The 23,901-nt window shown below is 41.9% G+C and overlaps 1 protein-coding gene across 1 annotated transcript in view; it reads left to right on the top strand.

Annotated features, from left to right (window-relative positions):
- Tmem214 (Transmembrane protein 214) overlaps positions 1–23,901 on the top strand; it is a 358,745-nt gene that overhangs the window by 301,811 nt on the left and 33,033 nt on the right. Inside the window, exon 13 of the mRNA XM_080281050.1 lies at positions 8,934–9,085. Within this exon, the coding sequence (XP_080137176.1) occupies positions 8,934–9,085 (152 nt within the window). The remainder of the gene's footprint in view (positions 1–8,933; positions 9,086–23,901) is intronic.

Below are 23,901 nucleotides of genomic sequence, written 5' to 3'. Positions count from 1 at the left end.
GGTAGTGTTCTCGTGGACACGTGTGAGGAGGGGGTAACATTGGTGATAGCCAGTACCCTTTTTAGGCACAAAGTGATCCACAGGTATATATGGCAAGTGATGGGAAGGGTGAAGTAGTGAACTGAAAGAATGGAAAGCAATGATTGATTATATTTGTGTGGATGAGAGAATGAGAAGATGTGCTGAATGCGAGAGCATCTGGAGGTTGGGGAAGTGGACTCTCTGACCACCACTTGGTCTTGGTGAATGTCAAGAAACAAATGAAATCGATAAATATAAGGAGAGAAGGGCAGGAGGAAGTAGCCAATACAAAGAGAGTAGAAAGATTAAGAGAGGATGAAAAAATGCAGAATATAAGGAATAATGAAGTGATTGGGTAAATATGATTTGGAGCAGATAGGGAAGGTAGAAGGTATGTGCAAGGTATTCTCAGAGGAAATCTGTGCAGCATGAGAGGTGGTGTGTGGGATGAAGAGATGACAAAAGGGAGTGTAAGGAACAACATAGTGGAATGAAGATGAGACAATCTGTAATGCAAGAGAAGAAAGCATATAGTGAGTGGATGGGAAGCAGTGACATGCAGGGAGTTAGAGAGATAGAATAGAGAGTTATATGTAGCAGTGAAGAGAGAGGTGAAAGACTGCAGTAGTTAGAGAGTAAGAAGAGAGTGGGTGGAAATTTGGATGGAGTTAAAGTTGAAAGTGAATGGAATGTAAGAAAATGTTCTGGAAGGAGGTTAAGAGAATTAGATAGGCTGATAAAGAAGGTAGTAGGGGAGTTAAAGATAAAAATGGCAGATTGTGAGCTGCGAAGAGAGAAACGGTGAGCAGATGGAGAGAATGTTTTAAGGAATTGTTAAACATAGAGAATGAAAGTAACACAAGTGGCTGGAATATGGCTGGGAGAAGAAGGGAGATGAGAAGTGAGGAAGAGCTTAGTAGGATGGGAGGAACGGAAGCAATGAATAAAGTCAAAATGGGGAAGGCCTCAGGAATTGATGGAGTGTGTGGTGCAATGCTGAATCTTGGGGGAGATAGCAATAGAATGGATATAGAATATTTAGATTGGCCTGGGAGGAAGGTAGAGTCCCGGAGGATTGGAAGTCAAGTATAATTATTATTCCCCTGTACAAAGGAAAAGGGGTAAAAGAATTGTATGGTAATCATAGGGGCATTTGTCATAGTGTAGTAGGAAAAGTATATGGAAGGATACTTATTGACAGAGTCAGGGAAATAACTGAGGAATTAGTTGGAGAAGAACAGGGAGGTTTTAGCAAAGGAAGAGGTTGTTTAGATGAGATATTCATACTAAGGTGTGTAGTGGAAAAGTTTCTAGAGAAGGGAAAGAAGTTGTATGTGGCCTTCGTGGATTTGGAGAAAGCATATGACAATGGATAGACAAGGAATATGGAAAATATTAAGAGTATGTGGAGTAAGTGGGAAGTTGGTGAATGCTTTGCGCATGAATGGTGAACTGAGTGAATTTTTCTGTCTGAATGTTGGATTGAAACAGGGATGTGTTACATCTCCATGGTTGTTCAATCTGTATATGGACGGAGTTATATAATACAGTGGAGTCCCTTTTATCCGAAATTCTTTTAACCATAATATGCCATCAACCTTAAGTTTTACTAAAACGTTCTCATGTTGATTAACCGCAAAAATCTAAAATCCATTCGAAAATTCAAGCATGGCGGGCTTGTTTCGCGCCACTAGCGTTATTTTACCGTTGCTCCACTAGTCACTAGAGCAAGTGTTGGTTGTGCCAGCCCCCATCCAACACCTCGGAAGATTTGGATGATGTGGGAGATGATGTGGATAATGTGTAAATGATTAAATAAGGAAACAGAAAATATGAAAAAATAATTAGGTTTAATACTATTTGTTTGAATTGCTTACAGTGAATTACGTAATTGTTTCGGTGAATGTTTATTTATTTGAGTGAAGATTTATTTTAAGTTGACAGTTTTGTTTACACGTACAAAAGTGCAGTTGCATATGTAGTTACTACAGTGTATTAAGTGTTTTGGTGATGGTTGAGTGGCTATTGGGATGCTGGTGGTGGTGGTGGTCTAGAAGTCACCAGAAATGGGTGATGGATGAGTACAATACTGTTCCCTTGTATCCTACATATTATTACAGTATCTTATATCCGGAAAAATCGATTTAACGAAACTTTGAAAGTCCCATGATTTTCGGATAAAAGAGACTCCACTGTACAAGGTAGGGCAGTGGATGCTGGAGTGGCCCTAATAGGAGAGGGCAGCATTTGGAAACTTCCTGTCCTGTTGTTTGCAGATGATGCTGTATTGTTAAGTAAAGATGAAGGGGAACTGCAATACTTGGTGAATAAGTTTGGGAGAGTTTGTAAGAAACAGAATCTAAAGGTGAAGGTAGGGATGAGTAAAGTTGTTGTCTTTGAGAGAAATGAAGTCACTGAATGCACAGGCTTGGTGGTGAGGAAATGGAAAATGTGAGTGCATTTAAATACTTGAGTAACATGATGAGTAAGGATGGAAGTTTAGAGGATGAAGTGCTTGATAGAGTACAGCAGGGAAGAAAGGTTGCTGATTCATTGAAAGCCATGATAAGGAATAGAGAAGTAAACATGGAAGTTAAAAAGTTGCTGCATCATAGTAGTGTGATACCAACTCTAACATATGGAAGTGAAGCTTGGACCTTGTTGGAAGGGTGCAAGTCCAGAGTGAGAGCAGCAGAATTGAATCATTTGAGAGGAGCATGTGGAGTTACATGAAGAGACAGACTGACAAATGAGGACATGAAGGAGTATTGTAAATTGGATGTGGATGTGATAGAAAGCGTTAGGAGAAATACATTGAGGTGGTTTGGCCATATGGATGAGATGGAGAGTTAGAGACAAATCAGGAGAGTGTATGTGAATGAGGTGAAGGAGGGAAGAGGGAGGGTGATTGATGGAGTAGGGGAGAGGGAAGGGGAAGCCAAGGATGAGCTGGTGGGATGCAGTGGAAAGGTATATGAGAGTGGGGGGCGTGAGTTGAGAGTAGGGCAACGTAATGGCAGGAGACAGGGCGACATGGAGGCGATTTGTTTATGGGCACCCCTTACAGGATTAAGGTATTTTGCTGTAAGTAGATAGATAGACCAACTAGCTGGTGTAGCATGATTGTGGCAGGAACACTGTGTACTGGTGACTTTGAGCTTTAGTTTAACCCTAGCCATATCATGCAGTGTCAGTCACTGAGGTACATGTGCTTGAGTGAGCGTATGTTTAGTGCACATGGCAAATTTTCTTCCATCTCTTCAATTTTTTTAAAATTGGTGACCATTCAAGGTGGATTTCACTTTGGAAACAAAAGAAAGTTCACAGGGGCCATATCTGGAGAGTAGGGCAGCCGTGGGATGATAGTCGTCTCGTGCTTCACCAAAAAGTCAGATAAGGAGTGATGTGTGAGCAGCTGCCTTGTCATAGAGCAGCATCCAGGTTTTGTTTGTCCATACCTCAGCCTCATCGTTTGCAGTGTCTCTTTCAGATGCTTCAGAATGTCCAAGTAAAACTCTTTATTGTCTGTCTGACCACGTGGAACAAACTCAGATTGAACAACGTCCCCCAGTAAAAAAAGATGACCAGCATCACCATCTTTGAGCTTTTGTGTGTGTGTGTGTGTGTGTGTGTGATGATGATGTTCCAACCCATTGCGATAAATGCCTTTTTGTTGCAACATTGTACCCATACACCCATGTCTCATCATCTGTTCAGACATTTTTCAAAAAGTTTTCATCAGCATTCGAACAATCAGTCAGCTCCTGACTGACTAATGGTTCCTCCTTTTGCATATCTGTCAGCAGATGTGGTACAGATTTTGTGGCAGCACAATGTATCTTCAGTTTTTCAGTTAAAATCATGTGGGATGAACTTTTACAGATACCTACCTCTTCAGAAACTTCATGGACAGTCAGGCAACAGTTTTCATGGATCACAGCATGGATTTTCTCAATGTGATCATCGTCTGTTGATGTGGAAGGCTGTCCAGGTTGGAGCCTTCTTTGCTGGATGTCCTTCCCAATTTGGACTGCTGGAACCATTTGTGACATTGTGTATGGCTCAAACAGTTCTCCCATAAGCCTGTTGCAACATCTGAAAAGTCACCATAAAAGTTTTTCCCAATTTAAATAGAATTTCATGCAAACACATAGCACTTCAAGATCCATCATTGTGCAGCGTGCAACAAATCGCCAAGTACATTAAACACATGTTCATTCAAACGCTTGTACCTCAGTGACTAAGTGATGTGATGTGACACATGTAATGTTAGACTAAAGCTCTCAGTTGCAGCTACACAGCACTCCTGTCACAAACATGCTACATCAGCTTGTTGGTGTGCTGTTTAAAAAGTTTTATTTCTTTTTGGACAGACCTCGTAGACCTCGTTACCGCACATCTTTCGTAAATTAACTTTCTTATCCTGTCAAACCTATACAGCCTAAATATATTCCTCAGTTGTCCAGCTTTTTCAGCATTCACTCATGTCACACCAGAGTCTCATATCCATTCATTAATATTGGTGCTGATGCTGGAGGGGGATGCCCTGATATGCTGTATCTGGACATTGGGTTATACAGATATCCCTCAGCTTCGTTCATTGGGTTATACAAATATCCCTCGGCTTCATTCCTCTCACATGAACAAAGGATGATGGCTTGCAGGTGAAAGGGACCTTCCATGTACGGTCTACCAGGTTAACATCTAGATGAGCCTAGGATCACAGCAACAGTTATGACAATTAAAACAGAATGAGCATGAACATGTTTTCTTGCAGTCCGTGTAATTAGTTCTTTGTTTAAATATATACAGTACATAGCATGAGCCACTTTTCTTCCTTGAGCCTCTCGGCACCCGACTTACTTTACATTTTTACTTCTCTCTTTCTGGTGAAGGAGAAGAGTCCTCCTTGGGTGCTGCTGTTGCCATGGATGGAGAGTAGATGTACTTCCTATCTGGGAACAAAACCTCATTCTGCTCTGCTTCCTGTGAGGAGAACCCCAGTCCATCCTGGCAGAATGCCATCTCCTGCATGGGGGCAGCTTCCCCCTAGGCCATTTTTTTCACATTAAGGGAAGTGACTCTTCAGCAGTCATTTCCCTGTTTCTTACATAACATCAACGGTGTAAGGAACCTGTGGGACAGTCCCATAGTGGCAGTTGCCAACCTGTTGTTGACAGGTCAGCACAGTCAAATGGACTGGGCTTGATCAGTAACAACAGCAACAACTTCTCTTTTCTGTCACTTCACTAAAATACTTAAAAGTTTCTTCTACCAATGCAGGTGGCTCCATTCACCAGCATATTACAGTACTCTTTGAATTTCCCTGTCTATATTTACTTTCAGACTTAGTTGCACACAACAGTCTAGAGGGCAACCACATACAGAATTCAGATCCAGTCTACAAAGATCTCTTTAACCCTTCTGTGGCCATGGGTCTGGAATTTTACGTGCACCCCTGTCTGATGCTGGGGCCATTGTCTGAAGTTTCGAAAATTGATTTTTTTTTTTCCTTGCCATATTGAAGAGGAAGATCTGATGCACCTGGCAGTGCAAATTTCAGCTTCCTACCTGTGGCATGCAATCGAACGCGGAAGTTGCGTAAATTTAGGCAGCTGATATTAGTCACACGTAGGTATTGCAGTGACGCAACATTGCACCCTTTTTTTTTTTTTTTTTTTTTTTTTTTACCAAAAAATATTGTCAGTGATGCTGAAATGTTTTTTTTTTTTTTTTTTTTTTTTTTTTTTTTTAACCAAAAAATATTGTCAGTGATGCTGAAAAGGTGAAATAACTATATATGTGTATTTTGAATTTTTTCAGTACATAATATGCAAGGTTTGAATGTTAAAAATTATATAATGAATTTATTTTGCATTTTTCGGTGTTTATTGTGTTTATGGTAGTATCAACTTATTTTTGTAGGCTGGGTGGTGGAGTTTGTTGGAAAAGGAAGGCTAGAGTGTCTGTTTTCAGACCGAAGTGAGATAATTGTCATCCCTCGAGTGTACAGGCTGGACAGCGAGGGTTGAAATGCGAGACGACCACCTGCCGTTCGCACCTCATGCGAGCTGATTAGCAGGAAGGGAAGGGAGGCCATTCCACCCATGAAAGCATCCTCTGAACACAGAATACTTTCCAGTTATGCATATAAAAGACAAAGAATTTGTAAAATGATTCAAAAGAGTGCAACAAACCTAAGCAAATAGGTAAAGATACCAAACAAAAATTAATTTTTCATTTACAATAATCCCTTTAATATCCGACGTAATTCAGCCAAAGGCATGTCTGGAAATTGGGCCCATGTGGATATTGCACACTGAACTCTAATTTCTTAACACTGCGGGCCAGGCTGAATTCACGGAGGATGTATGACGTTGACCATCCCGCATCCACCTTGTCAAATATCTCCCTCTTCTTCTCCAGAATTAGAACCTCTCGTTTCCACTTCTCGGGTGGTGGGGTCATCATCACACACGTGAAGAAAAGGCAGGAGAGGAACAGCAGAGCCTAAAGGAGGTAGGGCACCACCACAAAAGCGAGCACGTGGGTGGCCATGGTGACGAGCCTGCACTCACGATGAAGGACAGGCAGGAAATAGGGAGGATGCAGGGGCGCTCTAGCGGACGTCAGTGGAATTATGTGCCAAAACACAGTTGGTCCGTTCTGCGCACCTGGCCCAAATTACGGGGGAAAAAAGGGTCGGATTAAAAAAAAAATTTTTTTGTTTTGGGGGCAATTTTGGGGTTGCGAAGTTCCGGGCCCAAAATGCCCGTAAATTGGGTTGTCCGGATATTATGGGGATTACTGTATTTTCCTGTCTTTTTGGTTTATGCCTGTGTTTATTTATAATCATAAACAAGGTGGTTGTGTGTCTTTTGCAAGGGAGGAGAAAGATGATATTTTTTGTCCAGGTCGATATAATGGGTGTAACTATGTGTGTTTAGGCATGGCCATGAGCGAAAATATTGTACATCCACTCGTCACGGCAGCAGGTGGTGAACTGACAAATGAGGCTTGAGAGTGTGAAGTGAAGGTCAGTCTCATGTCCCAGATGTTGGTTCACTTCCCAAAAGATTTCACAGTTTTCTACAAGTCACACTGCATCGAATGATCCAAACCAGTACAACAAACCTGAGCAAATAGTAAATATACCAAGACAAAAATGTATTTTTAAGTGGTAGGTGAGGGCACTCGCCATCCACTCACTCGATTTAGTGTTGCTCTTGGGTGTCTGCCCTTTCCTTTCCTCCATCTTTCTTTCCTTCCATCCCCTTCTGTCTGTCATTCCTTCATTCTTTCCTCATCCTTCTGCATACGGGTGACTTTACACTCCCTCTTCTGTCTTTCCTTCATTCTTTCCTGTTCCTTCTGCCTGTGGGTGATGCTACACTGAGTGACAAGCCAAATGGTTTCCTGTACACCAGGAAACCATTTACTACACTGGGTGGTAACCATATAACCAAATTTTGGCGCCTGGTGGTTTAGTGGGCCAGTATGGCTCTCCAGTCAGATTGAGCTGGTGAAGGTTTATATCCAAGAGATGGTTGGGGTTTATTGCTCAAGTAATGCCACTCAGGGATGAGTGAGGCTGGTCACTCTCATCCTAAATGTCAGTACCAACTTGCCTAGCCCTGGGCTCCTACGCTTCTCGTGGGGCAAAGGATTGGATGATGATGATGATGATGATGATGATGAATGTATTTTTCTTTTATTATCATATCTTTTTTGTTTGTGCCTGTATTTATTCATAATCTTAAACAGGGTGGTTGTGTATGTTTTGCAAGAGGGCAGAGATGATATTTTCTGTCTTTGTCGAGTTAATGGGTTTAGTTGTGCTTGAGTAAGCATGGGCACGAGCAAAAAATCGAAAATCCACTCATCACAGCAACAGGCTCTGAACTGCTTGATGGGATGTATGGGAGTGTAGTGTAGGTCAGTCTGAAGACGTTCAGAATGTTCATTCACTTCCCAAAAATTTTCGCTGTTTTTTATAGGCCGCACTCAAACGACGCTTGCAGCCACTTGTCGGCTAAACGTCATTCGACGCCGACGGCCACAGAGGGGTTAAGTTTTAACATGGGGAGGGCATCATCTGCATAATCAGATTGGAGATAATCCACCTCTTACTGTTCATCACCAGCTTCATCTTTTCCACAAAACTTTTTTTTTTTTTTTTTTTTTTTTTCTATGTTCCTGATGACCCTGTCTATTTATAATTTTTTTTTTTCATGTTTCTGATGACCCTGTCTGTATTTATATTGAACTACCAATGGGTCATCATGCATCATACTATAACTTCTACAGTACAATACACTGATATTGTACAACTCATTCATATGTATGTCTACCTGTACATATGCTTCAGCAAAATCAGAAACACTATATCATTGTGTAGAGGGGTGCTTGTAGGGAACCTCAGTTGGAGCAGTAAGTGTGGATACAAACAATGCATTTACTCATATGTTTGGATATCAATGGGTCACTCATTGACCTAAAAGCAAAGAAAGGGAATAGAAGTGTGAAAGAAATGGAGAAGTAAGTTTGGTACCTCTCATAGGTGTGAGGAACTTAAACAATACAGAGTTGCACTGCAGACAGTACCACAAGGATTGCTTTGTACTATGTTATAATCCATAAGCCCTCACTCTGTAATACTGTCTAGCATAGCACTGCATCACAAAATTTTCCCACAACTTTGGTGTGTACCAAACTTATTCCTGTATTTGTTTCACTATTTTTTTCACTTATGAGCATTATATCATTTTCATTCTTGAGACCCATACTAAGTTTTATAATGAAAATTAATGTTTCTATGATGCTGATTGTAAACATTGGTACAGTATAAAGATATTTATAGAATGTTCCACATTCTTCATATCATTCATAATGGGACTTTACCAACCCCTCAGTTTGAAACCTCTTTGCCGGGTGTGAGTGCAGCAGCAGGTCACTATGGGAGCCTGGTGTGGAGTTGGCTACAGGCAGGCTACCTGAGTGTCAGGGATGTTTCGTCACCATATTTTTCACAAGCTCATCAATATCTTCTAACCAGAGTCTTCATGTAAGTCATCTGTTTTTAAATCTGTACAGGCAGACCCCAATATCCAATAAGTATGTGTATTTATGACAGTCATGTGATCTTGAATTGGTCAGATTTTAAGGATTTGTCTCAGTAAGTTTTTTAAGAGATAGCAGAGATGCATTCTAATTCCCACCCAAAACACTCAAATATGTAAAGTATGTAAAAGCCAGAATGAGTTAGTTAGCAGCAGAGTAGAGGCACCTTCTAGCTGCCGGTTTCATCAATGTTCGATCATGGATGTGTGCTTGGTCATAACGATGCCTCTTGTACATTTTAGTTATCATGCATTATCTTCTGTTATTTCAGCTCCTGTCACCAAACATAACTATTTTCAGTGAAAGTTGGGTTATGCTCGTGTTCAATAGCACATTAATACAGTTTGTCGTAAAAGAACGAATGCTCATAGCTGGTACTTGCACAACTGCTTTTTCAGTCTTTATTGCACTCATATTCAGTGTTAAATGGCCCATAAATTATGTATAGTAATGTGCAGTATATGATGCTGTGATTCACATGTTGTTTTGGCAGGACTGCATCGGGCCACTGTAAACAGCCTGCATCCTTTACCCTAGCGAACAACTGATGTAATACACGCCTTTAATGATGCAAATCGCATTATGTTTTTATCTTTACTTAATTTTTGTATGGTAAGATTTTTATGTAAATACAGTGGAGTCTTCTAAACTGCAGCTTTTTGAGACTGAGCACATGAGTTAGAAATAACTAATCATATTGGAAAAATTACTTATGGGGTCTGTCATCTCGGAAAAGTTGTCCCCCTTACCCCAAACCTACATGAAACTGGTCATCAGTGAACACTAACAACGTGGAAAAGAGATCAGTAAAGCATATTTAATGGGAATGAACAATATTGTAAGATTCTTCCCTGACTCTGAATGACGGGGGAAGGAGGACAGGTTCCGAGGCTTTAGGCAGACTTCGGTCTCTCAGCGTGAGGCAAGTGTGTTGCTGCCTCATGCTGCCACCTGTATGCTACTTTCTCCTCATCAGCCTCCCTCAGGAACCCCTCAGAGTCCAGTTTGAAGACAACAGAAGCTGGTTAGGGACACTGGTCTGTAATTCAGGGGTACTTCCTTGTTTCCCTCCGTATAAATTGGTACCACATTGGCCCTCTTCCATTCCTGAGGCACTTTTCCTTCTTCCAGAGAACACGCAATTAAACTGCGAATCTTATCTGCCATTTGTTGTCTGCGGTTCTTTAATATCCAATTAGAGATCCCATGTGGTCCTGGGGCCTTCCTCACATCTTGAATTTCCAGTAATTTGTATACTTCTTGCACTTCAACCTTTACATCTTTTAATACTACATTTCTGGTCACTCCCTCCTGCTCCAGAAAATCACTTTCTCTAGTGAAGACTGATTGGAAGCATTTGTTCATTATTTCAACTTGCATAACTGCATCTTTATAGACATCTCCTCCTATTTTCAGCCTATTGATTCCTTCCTTTTGCTTCAAAATGCCATTAACAAACCTGTAAAACAATATAGGTTCTTCTTTACATTTGTCAACCATACCTTTTTCGAAGTTTCTTTCTTCCTCTCTACTTATTCTTGTATATTCAGTTCTAGTCCTTTTATATTCTTCCTTTGTTCTATCATTACTTCTCTGTTTGTTCCATGCGTTATTCCTGTCTTTTTATGCTATCATACACCTTTTGTTGAACTGTAGACATTATATAGGCACTAGTATATATCTCATAACACAATGTATGGGATGTAGTGTCTGCTGGTAAATACAGTTTCTCACTAGGAATGTCAGTCCACATAGTATATATCCACAATCTTGTTGTCCCAGACCATCAAGAACTCTTAACATATGATGTATCTCAAACAATCTCTTTGTAGTCCAGACGACCAAGAATTTCATGACGTATTCAGACACGTGGAGTAACCAGCCCTAGTCGGTTAGTCCACGTAAATCTACCAGACACTACATCACACATGCACATCCTCTCCAAGCTGTATATATAATGTTGGAGAGATTCTCTTCAGATCAGAAGGGGTTAGAGAGAGAAAGGGGAGAGAGGGGCTAGAGAGTCAAGGCCGAACACCAGGGTCATTAGGCCGTCATGCTCCATTACGCTATAACTCACTATTGATGTAACCGTACAATAAAAACTCAGTAACCCAAGAGTGCTGTAACTCACCTCGTTGACACTACATCTCACGACTTTATTCTGGCTGTGCTTGACAATCCTTAATCGACTTCCCTGTCTCCCTACAAGTACTTATGACCACGCTATCGAGAGAACGAGTCATTTCTCCCGTTCTCTTTCCCACTAACTTTTGGCACAAACTTTTGCACACCCGTATTATAGAAGTCTAGAAAGATATCCCACTTCTTCTGTATCTCTCTTGCTTCCCAGAATTCTCCCCAATCCACTTCTTCGAAAAATTTTTCTCAAACTTGAAAAGTTTGCTTTCCCAATGTTGTATTGTCCATGCCTATATAGTTCATCTCTTGTCTCCCCAGTGAGGAACTTTCAGGTGTCAACTGCTACCTAGCTGGTGAGCCCAAACTCAGTCCTAGACCTGAAAAATTTACATAACTATTGTGACTACTCCATATGTCTGGATAAACTTACAGGAGTTAGCAGTACTATAGACCATTAAAGTCACAAAAATACTCGTTGGTTAAAAATATCACACCCATGAATGAGTACTTTTGACTGGCAATTTTGCAAATGCATACATTGGGCTTTTATCTGGCAATCCCTTACACACAGTCGTTTTGTTGTGTTACTGATGAGTTTAGTGCAGTTGGCTTTCATATTGACATTCATATCGTCTTCTTGAGAAAGAATAGAGCATTCCTGAAGCTTTTCATAGCCCTAGTTTTCTGAAATTTAATATTTGCCAAATACCACCACTTGACATCTGTTTCCATATGTCATAGGCGACTGTCCCCATGATGGGATAATACATAGCTCACTTTTCGCTATCTCACGGTGAATGCGGATGTGCATACAATTCATTTACTATACCATTGTGGCAATTTACCAAGGTTTTGAAGTCCAATATTTGCATGATTTGTATGATGTGCCTTGATTTATACATTGAGGAAAAAAAACAAAAAAGACAATTACAAGCTAGCCTAGAGCATGTACTGCTACATGAGCATGACTAGACTACTTCCTTCACTTTGAGGACATAAATCATTTTATTCTTTATTCTGACGACTTTGCTCAGCTCAGGGGAGACTGAACTGGATGATGAAGCAGCTCCATTAACCCTCTTCAGTATGAATATTCTAAATGGTAAAATCGTTTGGAAGCAAGAATAAAACTGTGTATATTATCGGACTGAAAAAGTTAAGCTTCTGACATCACTTTCACATTCAGAGGCTCAGAGGCTTACCTGATCATCATTTGGTACATGTTTTATGATTTATTTTACCACAAACAGGGGCGGTGCTACCAGGGTTTATCCCGGGTAGTATTGTATATACTGTGCTTTTTGTTGTTGTTGGTGTCATTTTGTTTTTGTTTTTGTTCTCCACAACCATGAGCATACAACACCAGTGCTCTCATTGCGGTAGGTCTGTAGCAAAAAGCGCACAATGCACTGAAGTATGCCTACTGCAGCGAGTGGGTTCATTTAGCTTTTGAAAATATGGATGCAAGCGACTCTCCGTTTATGAAGAAGAGCCACCAGCTGGGCTTTTGCTGGCTGTGTAGCCAATGTGTTTCACCAGCGGACGAGGTCTTGGCTGGTGGAGGAAGTAGCGTAACCAAGAAGGAGTTTGAAGATGAAGTTATTGAGCTGATCTTTCAGGCAATTAGAAACGTTTCAAACAGACTGGAGGCACGGGAGACCAAGGTCTCATAACCCATGGCTGTCATGCAAGATCAGGCCAAGTCATTAGTGGATGCTGTTCACAGGTCTCTCATGGGGGAAGGGAAGGATCTGCCTAGGGGCATGATTGAGATCAGTGCTCATGGTCAGAAAAAGCCATTCATAGTCAGCATGTACTGATTGTGAAACCAAAGAGCAGTGCTGATGCCCTGACAAATCAAATGGGATCAGAAGACATCAGAGGTGTACTTGGTACCGGTTGATAGCTGCCTTAAGACCAAGGCTGGTGGGCTAGTAATGAAGTTCCCATCAGCCGAGCCAAAAGTGAAGCAGCTGGGGTGCTGAGTGGCCATTTTGGCTCTGAAGGCACTTTTTGCATATCAGAGCCAAAGAAAATGTTGCCAAAAATGACTGTGACAGGGCAATTATATTTATGTGGATCTTACAAGATGCCGTGCTCTTGACAGATTCTGGGTTACATAGTCTCATCACTGTCAGGGCTTTGGTCATACATCTGAGAGATGTTCTAGAAAAAATGAACCTAAATGTGTCTCTTGTGCTGGAGCCCATAAATCTAAGGATTGTAGTAGCAGAAATTCTCACAAGTGCATCAACTTTCTTCCTTAGGACATCAAGATGCTAATTCAGATTCACAGTCGGTTGCCCATTTTGCATCAAGTAGAGACTGTCCAGTTATGATTTCTTATAGGAATAGATTGATTGAGAACACCAATTTTGACCATTCAGAAAACTGACTATGTCCCTCTTGAACCAGTTAACCCTTACAATCCAGCTGTCAGCATGGTGCCAACAGTAAAAAAAAATCTCACTTAATCCCATCGACGTGATGGTGCCAACAGCAAAATTTGAGCCTGTAGTGTCTCAAATTGCTTCAGTCTAGGAAATTTTTTGCTAAGGAGTACCTTAACATATTGGCAACATTGTGCCCAAGCGCTTGTAGCACTGAGTTTGGTTCTGGATGGGTGGGTAGCATCAGTTGGCGACTGTCTGTCATAGTGCCAGGACTTTGCGAAAAAGTGTCTTCTCAGGCCAGCTGCTGACTGTCCGGGAGGAGGCGTAGCACTCATCTACTCGGCAGCACTTGCAAACGTTTCTCTCATTGACTGAGACCTGACCCCACCTTCATTTGAATTTATGGAAGTATTAATAAATTTCCATCGGAATATCATTAGAATTGCAATTATCTATCGACCAGGTCATCTGGGCACAGATTGAGGTTTTATGAAGGAGTTTGGGGAGTTTTTTAAAATGTTTTCTCTTAAATCTGGAGGACTTCTTGTTTGTGGTGATTTCAGTTATTGGGTTGACAGTCGAGAGTCAAAACCATTTTCTTCAGAATTCCGCGAGTTGATCACCCAGAACAATTTTTTCAATCATGTGAGTAATCCAATTCATGTCTCAGGACATGTCCTTGACTTCATCTTGTCCCCTGTTGGTTGCAGACACATATCAGATGTGGAGGTTGACTCACTTGACCCCCTCATATCTGATCATGCTCTGATCACTCTTAGTTTTGATGTCTCGAAATCCCCATCGTATAAAAAGGTCATCAGGTTCAGAAATTACAGGAATGTTGACCGCCAGTTGATGTGTCTTGAAATTGATCAGCATTTAACCCCTTCTTTACCGATTTTCCGAAATGTGTACCCCCGTACTCAAAATGAAATTTCGGCAGCGGAACCGAATACGATCGTGAGTACTAAGGTACTCACGATCATTATAGGGGCCTGTTGGGCTTCCTCTTCCTGGGTTTGGGTGCTCTCTGATCCCATGTGTGATGACATATGGCAACTTTGTCACTGATGCCGCACTCCCCTGCCATGCCCCTGCCATGGGGCATAGTTATATGAAAATGACTCATATATGTTGTGTAGGTCATTGTACCCTATATACAGTGCTCGTCAGAAGTATCGAGCGCCCTGCATCCTCCTACGAAACAAATCTTTCAACATTGAAAAAAACATATAAATAATTCATTTTATTTACCTTTAATGCTTGGTAGGGTATCCTTTATGCTTCTTCACGGACCTGAGACGTCGTGGAAGTGAAAGGGCGAGGTTCCTGAGGTGCTGGAGTGGTATTTTGTCCCAGGAATCACGAATTGCTGCTTCCAGCTTAGGCAGAGAGCTCACATCCTTCCCTTGGAGATTCTTCTTTACGAGGTACCAGAGGAATTCTGTCGGGTTGAGGTCTGGGCTGTTGCCTGGCCAGTCTTTCATGAATGATACCTCGCAGTCACGGAGCCAATTGGTGACCGATTTGGCTTTATGAGCAGGTGCACTGTCCTGTTGAAACACTCGTGCACCTGTGAGCTCGAAGGATTCAGGTAAATGATTACAAAGAAGCTCCAAATAAATGTCCTGATTCACTCTGCGGTTCTTGGGAAGCACAACAAGCTTCCCCAAATCTTTACCAGAGAAACAACCCCATATCGTAAGTGAATCAGGATGTTTAACTGTGCTCTCCACGTATCGGGGGTCAAGCGGGTCACTACCTTTGCGCCGGTACACGCGCGCTCCTCGATTGCAGGTAACACTAAACGTTGCCTTATCAGACCACAACAGTGACAACCATTGGTCCTCACCCCAGTTAAGGTACTTGTTAGAAAAGGCAGGCCTACGAAGCCGCTGGTAACGTGTAAGAAGAGGCTTCCTCACAGGCCGGTGACTTGTGTAACCAAGTTCATGGACTCTCTGAGACACCATTTGCACAGAAACCTCACCAAACACTTCTGGGTTGCTCTCCTTAATTTTCCTTGCACTCACATGAGGATTAGACTCCACTCCATGTTTTAAAACATTAACAGACCTTGGGGAAGTTTTCCTGGGTCTACCAGACCGCGGTTTCTTTATGGGAACATCACCACTATTTTCCACTCTAAAACGGGCGCACCACCTATGCATTGTTGGTCGAGCCACACCAACCAATTCACTAATTTCCTTCGTGGGGTGGCCTGCCTCCTTTAAAGCAATGATCTATGATATGATTTCACTCAAAAGTTCACGGGTAGGGACCATAACAAAGTGGCGAAAGCCAAAATACTGCGGGACACTAGGTAAAAAATGGCGCAATAAGAGAGGGAGACGCAGCGGAGTTCCTCTCTCTCACGCAGCCCGTAGGCAACTGAGGCGGGAGCCAACCAGCGCGCAGTAAGGCCTCAAGCTCTTGTGACGTCATGTTAGCTGCCCAAACATCTGGCTCAATTTTTAGTGCCAAAAACGAGTGATTCTTTTTTCGCCAAAAGTATTGCGCACCCTGCCATAGGCGCTTGATACTTCTGACGAGCACTGTATTTTGAATTTGGTATACAGTATATAATGCCCTATAACTCATGATATAATATAGCTAGATAATGCTTCTTGGTAAGGGGACTCTCGCTAGTTTAGCAATAGTGGTGGTACCGCGGGAAAGTGTGTGAGAGCACGCCATAGTGTTTTTCAAGCAGCCACATGTGTCAGTGCTTTTGGATTTACTTCTGTGCCATGGCGTCCTACAGCAATGAATCTGACTTGAATAGTGACTTAGAAGTGTCTGACGATAACAAAACACAATCTGACATAACTGTCAGCGACTCTGATGAGGAGTACATGCCCGAGAATGACGGTGAAGTGAGCGATAGTAGTGGGGAAATTGATACTGATTCTGGTGTCAGTTTGGCCTTGAAGCGCATCACCCCACCTTCACCAACTTTTGACTTCCTGCCTCCTACCTCATTCTTCATGGATCTTCTTCATACTTACAAGGTAAATAATACAATCATCATTCTCCTCCCTATTCATTGATTTATATCTATATCTATTATATTTATCTGTATATTGTATGTTTACTAAATCAGTTGGTTAGACATGTAATGTTGTCATGTACATTATTTTAACATATCATAAACACACCTCGTGGTCAATATCTACTTACCAATACAAAAATAAATAATTTAAAGCAAATAGAAACGATGTAATGTTAAAACAAATACTACCCCACGAAAGAGCCACGTCTGGGGGAAATTCAGTTTGGCAGGGGGGGGTAGCTGAGCGGGGAAGGGGGGGGATGTGGTAATGATGGGGTTAAACTACATTGATTCTTCAAATCTTTCTGTTGATGAATTGGTTGATATTTATAACAGTGAGCTTAGGTCAGTTTTTGACGATTATTTTCCTGAGGTAGTAAAAACAATCATTGTGTGTGATAATTCTCTGTGGTATGGTCCCTCCACTAATTCTTTGCATAGACAATGTATGTGAAAAATATTTAATGTATACAAGTTGGTAGCCTCACCAGGGCACCAACAATGTGAAAATTTTTTAGTATTTTCTAGTAAACAACTCGTAGGTCATTACTCGTCCCTAAAGTTGTCGTTAAGTAAATTCAAACAAGTCTCATAGAGGTAAGTGAACCGTAAGTTAACTTTAACTCACCTACAGTAACTATTTTTCTTCTATCTCTTAGCTAATCCCCCCTTGAATTGGCCAGTTCGTAAAGGTTACTTAGCTAGTGAAGAGGAAGTGTCGGACAACCGATGACAATGAGGCTGCTTTTCTGTAGTTGCTTGGGCTGTCAAGTGTCCTTGACTGTGTATGTACAAGCTAACTTGATGAGGTCTAGGAGCACAGTGAGTGAAAATGGCGGGCCCCCAGATCCTCATAGAATTGTAGGGGTGCCAGCTATTAATAAATTACAGTACTAAGTACAGTTAGATTATATCATGATGTATACAGGGCAAATCTAACAAATTAATCATAGATTTAATTAAACTATAGTTAAACCAAATATTCCTTTTAACTATATGAATATCTTAAATCCACATCTGCTTTACGTGAAGATCTTTTCATCCTTGCCACGTCATCTAATGCGTTGATGCAGTTTAGGTCAGTGGAAATTTCCTTGTAATTACATGTACAGTAATCCCCGTACTTTCTGGACGCCCACTTACCGGACATTGTGGGGCTGGACCTTCGGAACCCAAAAATGGCCCAAAAAAGAAAAAAATCCCCCCAAACTCCGAAAATTTTTCCACCTGTAATTTGAAATTGCTGCGCGGCACTGAACACCTGTTACACCATGGAACCTTCACCCCTTCCTCCCTTCCTCCCCCTTCCCCCCCTCCCCTGTCAGGGTTGCCATTTGGTGTTTTTCATTACCTAATGTGGGCCAATATGGTAATGAAAAATTCGTTTGGTAATGCATCAGAATAATGTATTACCAAATGGATTTTTCACATGTATGAGGATACACAGGATGGAGATGGTGGATTGTTTGCTTTCTCTGATTAATCTCCTAGCCTACATAGCATGAAATTAATCAACATGCTGTTAATTATAAGAAGAGTGATTACATGTATTACCACTTGCAAGAGGGGAACAAGTCAAGAGTGAGAGCAGTGGAAATGAGTTACTTGAGAGGAGCATGTGGAGTGACGTGGAGGGACAGGTTGACGAATGAAGAAGTGAAGGAACGTTGTGGGGTAGATGTGGATGTGGTTGAGAAGATTAGGAGAAATACACTGAGGTGGTTTGGACATGTGGAGAGAATGGAGAATGAAAGACTGACTAAGAGGGTGTATGTAGGTGAGGTGGAGGGAGGGAGAGGGAAGGGTAGACCGAGGATGAGGTGGAGGGATGGAGTTGAGAGGTATATGAGGGAGGGGGGGGTAAGTTGGGAGGAGGGTAGTCAAATGGTGGGTGACAGAGTGACTTGGAGGCTTTTTGTCTGCGGCCACCCTTTGCGGGATTAGGGCGTCAGGCTATAGATAGATAGAGAGATAGATATATAATTAGTGAAGAATAAATGCTAGCTTTACAACTTTGGTAATGAAAAGTTAAATTTGGTAATGAAAATTGAGGAGTTTGGTAATGTGGCTGTTGCGATCTAGCAAATCTGTTTTCCCGTCACCAGCACTCCAACAGTTACTGCCTAACTTCGATCACGAGTAGATGCTTATCGCAATGAAAGCCACAGGTGCTCATTTTTTGTGAATAAACAGTGAATGAACTGCAGTACCTCGGCAGTAGACCACACAGGAATTTACAGCGTTGTGCAGTGTTAAGAAATTAGAATTCAGAGTGCAAAGGATTAACTGTGGAGTGCTAATTGGCAGTTGAAACTGGCGTTGTGCAGTAACAATGTGCAGTCTTAAACAATTATAACTCACAGTGCAAAGAATTAAATGCAGCACAACACTGGATTACTGCACGTGCTTCAAGAGCATTTTCACCACTGCCAAAACCTTAGAAAAGGTGGCTACAAACGTGCTGTAAGTACCCTGACTGAGGTACAGTCACTTTTAATTCCTCATTCTTTGGTTCCTTTTCATTTATTTCATGCTTTAGGTCCATTATTGGTGTGAATAGGGTCTTAAATAGGTTTAAATAGATGCTGTGCGTGTCCGTTAGGGAGTTATTTAGGTGGCTTTCAAAGCTAGGCTGGGTTAGGGTCTTAAGTACCAGTCCAGGAGCCAGGGTCTCACTTTCCGGACGGGATCACTTTCCGGACATGCCTTTGGCTCTGTTACATTGGATAGTAGGGGGATTACTGTATTTACAATATAGTTGTTCACGAGGGTTAAACGCAGTAGTATTTAATTTATCAATAATAAGAATTATTAAAGAGAACATAATTTGTGGGTTATAAAAACCGCTTGAACAAGTGACATCGGTCTCTAGTTTTCCTCTGCTTTTAACCAGGACGACTATTATAAAAAATAGAGAGCGCAACTGCTCCTGGGGGAAATATTTCCCACAGTTTTGGGGCCGGGCGGAAAATGATATGCTGTATCATGTAATGTGACCCTTAGCCAGGAGTTCCCTCCATAGATCTCGAGAACCCTGTGCTGCAGCCCTTCTAGGTCGCTTATCCTGACCCGTTTGATCTTCACCATCCCCTGTATTTGGAGTAGCCGCTAACTCAAGGGGTACCAGTATATCAATATTTTTTATACTGGTATGTCCTCTACATTTTATTTTTACGAGTCTCAGCACCCCCTCTGAATCTGGGTGCATGGAGATCACTTTAGCTAATGGCCACTGGGATCATGGTTGTTCAGTTTTCACTTAAGACCACATCCCTTATGTTTATAACATATTTGTTGCTGGCAGCCTGAGCCCCATGAAATCTTTCTCGTAGGCTCAAAAGATATTCCTCACTCCAATGTCTATTCCAAGTATCCAACACCCTTTTGAGACATTGGTATCCCTCCTGCAGATGTTGTAAAATATTTTTCTGTGGTAGGATCATCAACTTCTTCCTGGATATCCACACAAGGCATCAGATGGAGCTTCCTGCCATATAACATATGAGCCGGTGTTAAGGCCTCTAGCGAAACGCTAATGTCATCTAGATAAGTCAGGGGTCTGTTATTAATCTATCTGTCTATCTATCTATTGCCAGATGCCTCAATCCCATTCGGGGAGGCCACAAACAAATTGCCTCCACGTCGCCTTGTCCTCCGCCATTTCACTGCCCTGCTTCCAACTCACACCCCCCTCTCTCATATACCTCTCCACCCCATCCCTCCATCTCATCCTCAGCCTCCCCCTCCCTCTTCCCCCCTCCACCTCACTCACATACACCGTCTTCGTCAGTGTTTCACCCTCCATCCTCTCCACATGGCCAAACCACCTCAGTGTATTCCTCATAACGCTTCCTATCACATCCACATCCACACCACAACGCTCCTCTATATCCTCATTTGTCAGCCTGTCTTGCCATGTGACTCCACAGACTACTCTTAAATAACTCATTTCCACAGCTCTCACTCTTGACTTGCGTCCTTCGGGCAATATCCAAGCTTCACTTCCATACGTTAGAGTTGGTATCACAACACTGTCATGTAGTAACCTTTTCACTTCCATGCTCACTTCCCTGCTTCTTATCACTGCTTTCAAAGAACCAGCAACCCTTCTTCCCTGCTGCACCCTTTCAAGCACTTCACCCTCCAAACCTCCATCCTTACTCATCACACTACCCAAGTACTTAAACATACTCACATTTTCCAATTCCTCACCATCCAGCCTCGCTGTACATTCACTGACTTCACCTCTCTCAAAGACTATCACTTTACTCTTCCCTACATTCACCTTTAGATTCCGTTTCTTACGCACTCTCCCAAACTCATCCACCAAGCCTTGCAGCTCCCCTTCATCTTCACTCAACAACACAGTATCATCTGCAAACAACAGTACAGGGAGTTTCCAAGCACTACCCTCTCTCACCAGGGCCACTCCAACATCCACTACCCTACCTTGTACCCCTTTTATTACCCCATCCATGTACAGATTGAACAACCATGGCAACATGACACATCCCTGTTTCAACCCAACCTTCAAAGAGAAAAATTCACTCAGTTCACGATCCACACGCACTACAGCCTTAGCACCATCATACATACTCTTCACAGAATTCAACAACTTCCCATCTACTCCATATATTCTTAATATTTTCCACAATCCTTGTCTATCCACCCTGTCATATGCTTTCTTCAAATCCATGAAAGCCACATTCAACTTCTTTCCCTTCTCTAGAAACTTTCCCACTAAAGATCTGAGAATGAATGTCTGATCTACACTACCTCTTCCTTTCCTAAAGCCTCCCTGTTCTTCTCCAACTAATTTCCCTGTTCTTTCTCTGACTCTGTCAATAAGTATCCTACCATACACTTTTCCTATTATACTAAGAAGACAAATGCCCCTATGATTACCACACACTTCTTTTTCTCCATTTCCTTTGTACAAGGGAATAATTATACCTGACTTCCAATTCTCCGGGACTTTACCTTCCTCCCAGGCCAATCTGCACATTTTCCACATCCATTCTACTGCTATCTCTCCTCCATGCTTCAGCATTTCACCTCACACTCCTTCAATTCCTGGGGCTTTCGCCAATTTAACTTTCTTCATTGCTTCCACAACTTCAATCTTACTGATTTCTTCCTGTCTTCTCACCTCCCTCCTTCTCCCAGCCATTCCCCAGCCACTTATACTCGCATTACTTCCATCCTGTATGTTCAACAATTCCTTAAAGTGTTCTCTCCATCTGCTCACTTTTTCTCCCTTCTTCACTAGTAATCTACCATTTTTATCTTTCACTCCCCTGCTAGCTTCACTTCCACCCTGTCTCACTCTTTTCACCTCTTTCCAGAACATTTTCTTACAGTCCCTCCACTTTACACTCAAGTTCCTTCCAAATTCCTCATCCTGGTTTGAATTTCAGTTATTACTGTTCTTAATTCTTCTCTCATGATCTTAGCTCTGTGTAATGTTTTCCTCAGGCAGTTCTTGACAATACCAACCATTTGTTTGGTATATCCATTTTGCCATGGAACTCTCGGAGCTGTGAACTGCCAGGTACAATTTCGGATTCCCAACGCCGACTTAACCTTTGGGTCAATCATTATGTTCAGTAGTAAAGGTGCTGCTCCAACAAATTGTCGCTTATTAACTTGCCACGACAAGACCTTCTAGTGACAAATCTGCAAAAGACATTGAGGAATTTCTCTGAGCTCAGATCTTCCACTATTTCTAGATGGACTGCCCTTGTGTAGGCACAAGTAAATAGACAAATGTAAACTTTATGGGGAGTTCCCTCACCTGTAACAGTTATATCCCCTGTATAGTCCACTCCTGTTATTTGGAAGGGCCGACTTACATTTACTCTATCCCTTGGTAGGGCCGGTGGACATGGATAGCCATATGGTCGTTGTTCATACCTCTTACAAATGATGCAGTTTTTTAGATATTTTTTTATGACCTGTCTACCCTTAGGAATCCAATACCTTTCCTGAATTTGGGCCAAGGTCTGCAGCACACCTCCATGGAGAGTGGAATCATGGGCTTCCATTATAATTAATTGTACAAAGTATCTGCTCTTGGGTAATAAAATGGGGTGTTTGGTTTTGGAGAGGCAAGTCAGCCTTTACTAGTCGGCCCTGACACCTAATCAGACCCTTTCCATCTAAGAACAAGCCTAAATCCTTTATCAGCTTATTCCTGTTCTCAGTGCCTCGGCTTAAAAGGTTATATATTTCCCCACAATAGTTCTTTTGTATTCTTCTCAGCCAGTATTCAAGGGGATCAGACTTTTGAAACCCCACTTTCTTATTCAAAAATTCAGCAGTCAAGTAAGTAGTGTTTATAAGTTGTCTTGTTGATGAGAACCGGCTGATGTCAATTACTTCTGGCTCAGGTACTACAGGATCAGGTCCACTACACTAACCTCAGCAATACTGTACTGTTTCTGCTCAGGCCAGTCCTTAATGAGTAACCATTTAGGACCTTTAAACCACAAGTTATCTTTGATCAGTCTCCTTACGGTCGAACCTCTCGAGAGCAGATCAGCTGGATTTTGTTTGGAGGATACATGCATGAAATTAAGCTTGGAAGACAGCCCTTTAATAGTCTTCACTCTATTATGGACGACAGGAATTTTACTGTCTTCCTTTCCTATCCAGTAAAAACAAATCTCACTGTCAGTCTATATGTAGATATCCTCAAACTGTGTATCAAGAGTGGTGGTTATATACCTGGCCAATTTAGTTCCTACTTCTATGGAAGCTAATTCCATTTGAGGTAGGGTTCTTCCTTTAACTGGCGCAACTCTATCGTTGGACATTATAATTTTACTATCCTTTCCTGTTGCGCAATAAGCTACTGCTCCATAGGCCCTTTGAGAAGTCTCACAAAATATGTGTAAGTGCGACTTCTCATTACTGTTTATTTCCCTGGGAATACATATGCTTGATGTGGTTTCAAACTCCTTTCTAATCTGTTCCCATTGTTCCGCATATGTCTCACCCAATTCAGTGTCCCAGTCTAACGTTTCTCGCCAAGCCTCCTGTACTAAACATTTGCCCCTAATAACTATAGGACTGACCAACCCTAATGGGTCGAATAACATGGAGACCTGGATTAACAAGGACCTCTCGGTGAGAGTGACGTCAGAGAACTTAATTGGTTTCAAACTTATTACA

This window comes from Coenobita brevimanus, chromosome 87 (genome assembly GCF_032717465.1).
Source record: "Coenobita brevimanus isolate Jiangsu-jjx chromosome 87, ASM3271746v2, whole genome shotgun sequence".
Lineage (NCBI taxonomy): Eukaryota > Metazoa > Arthropoda > Malacostraca > Decapoda > Coenobitidae > Coenobita > Coenobita brevimanus.
This window is presented reverse-complemented; position numbering and strand designations above follow the sequence as displayed.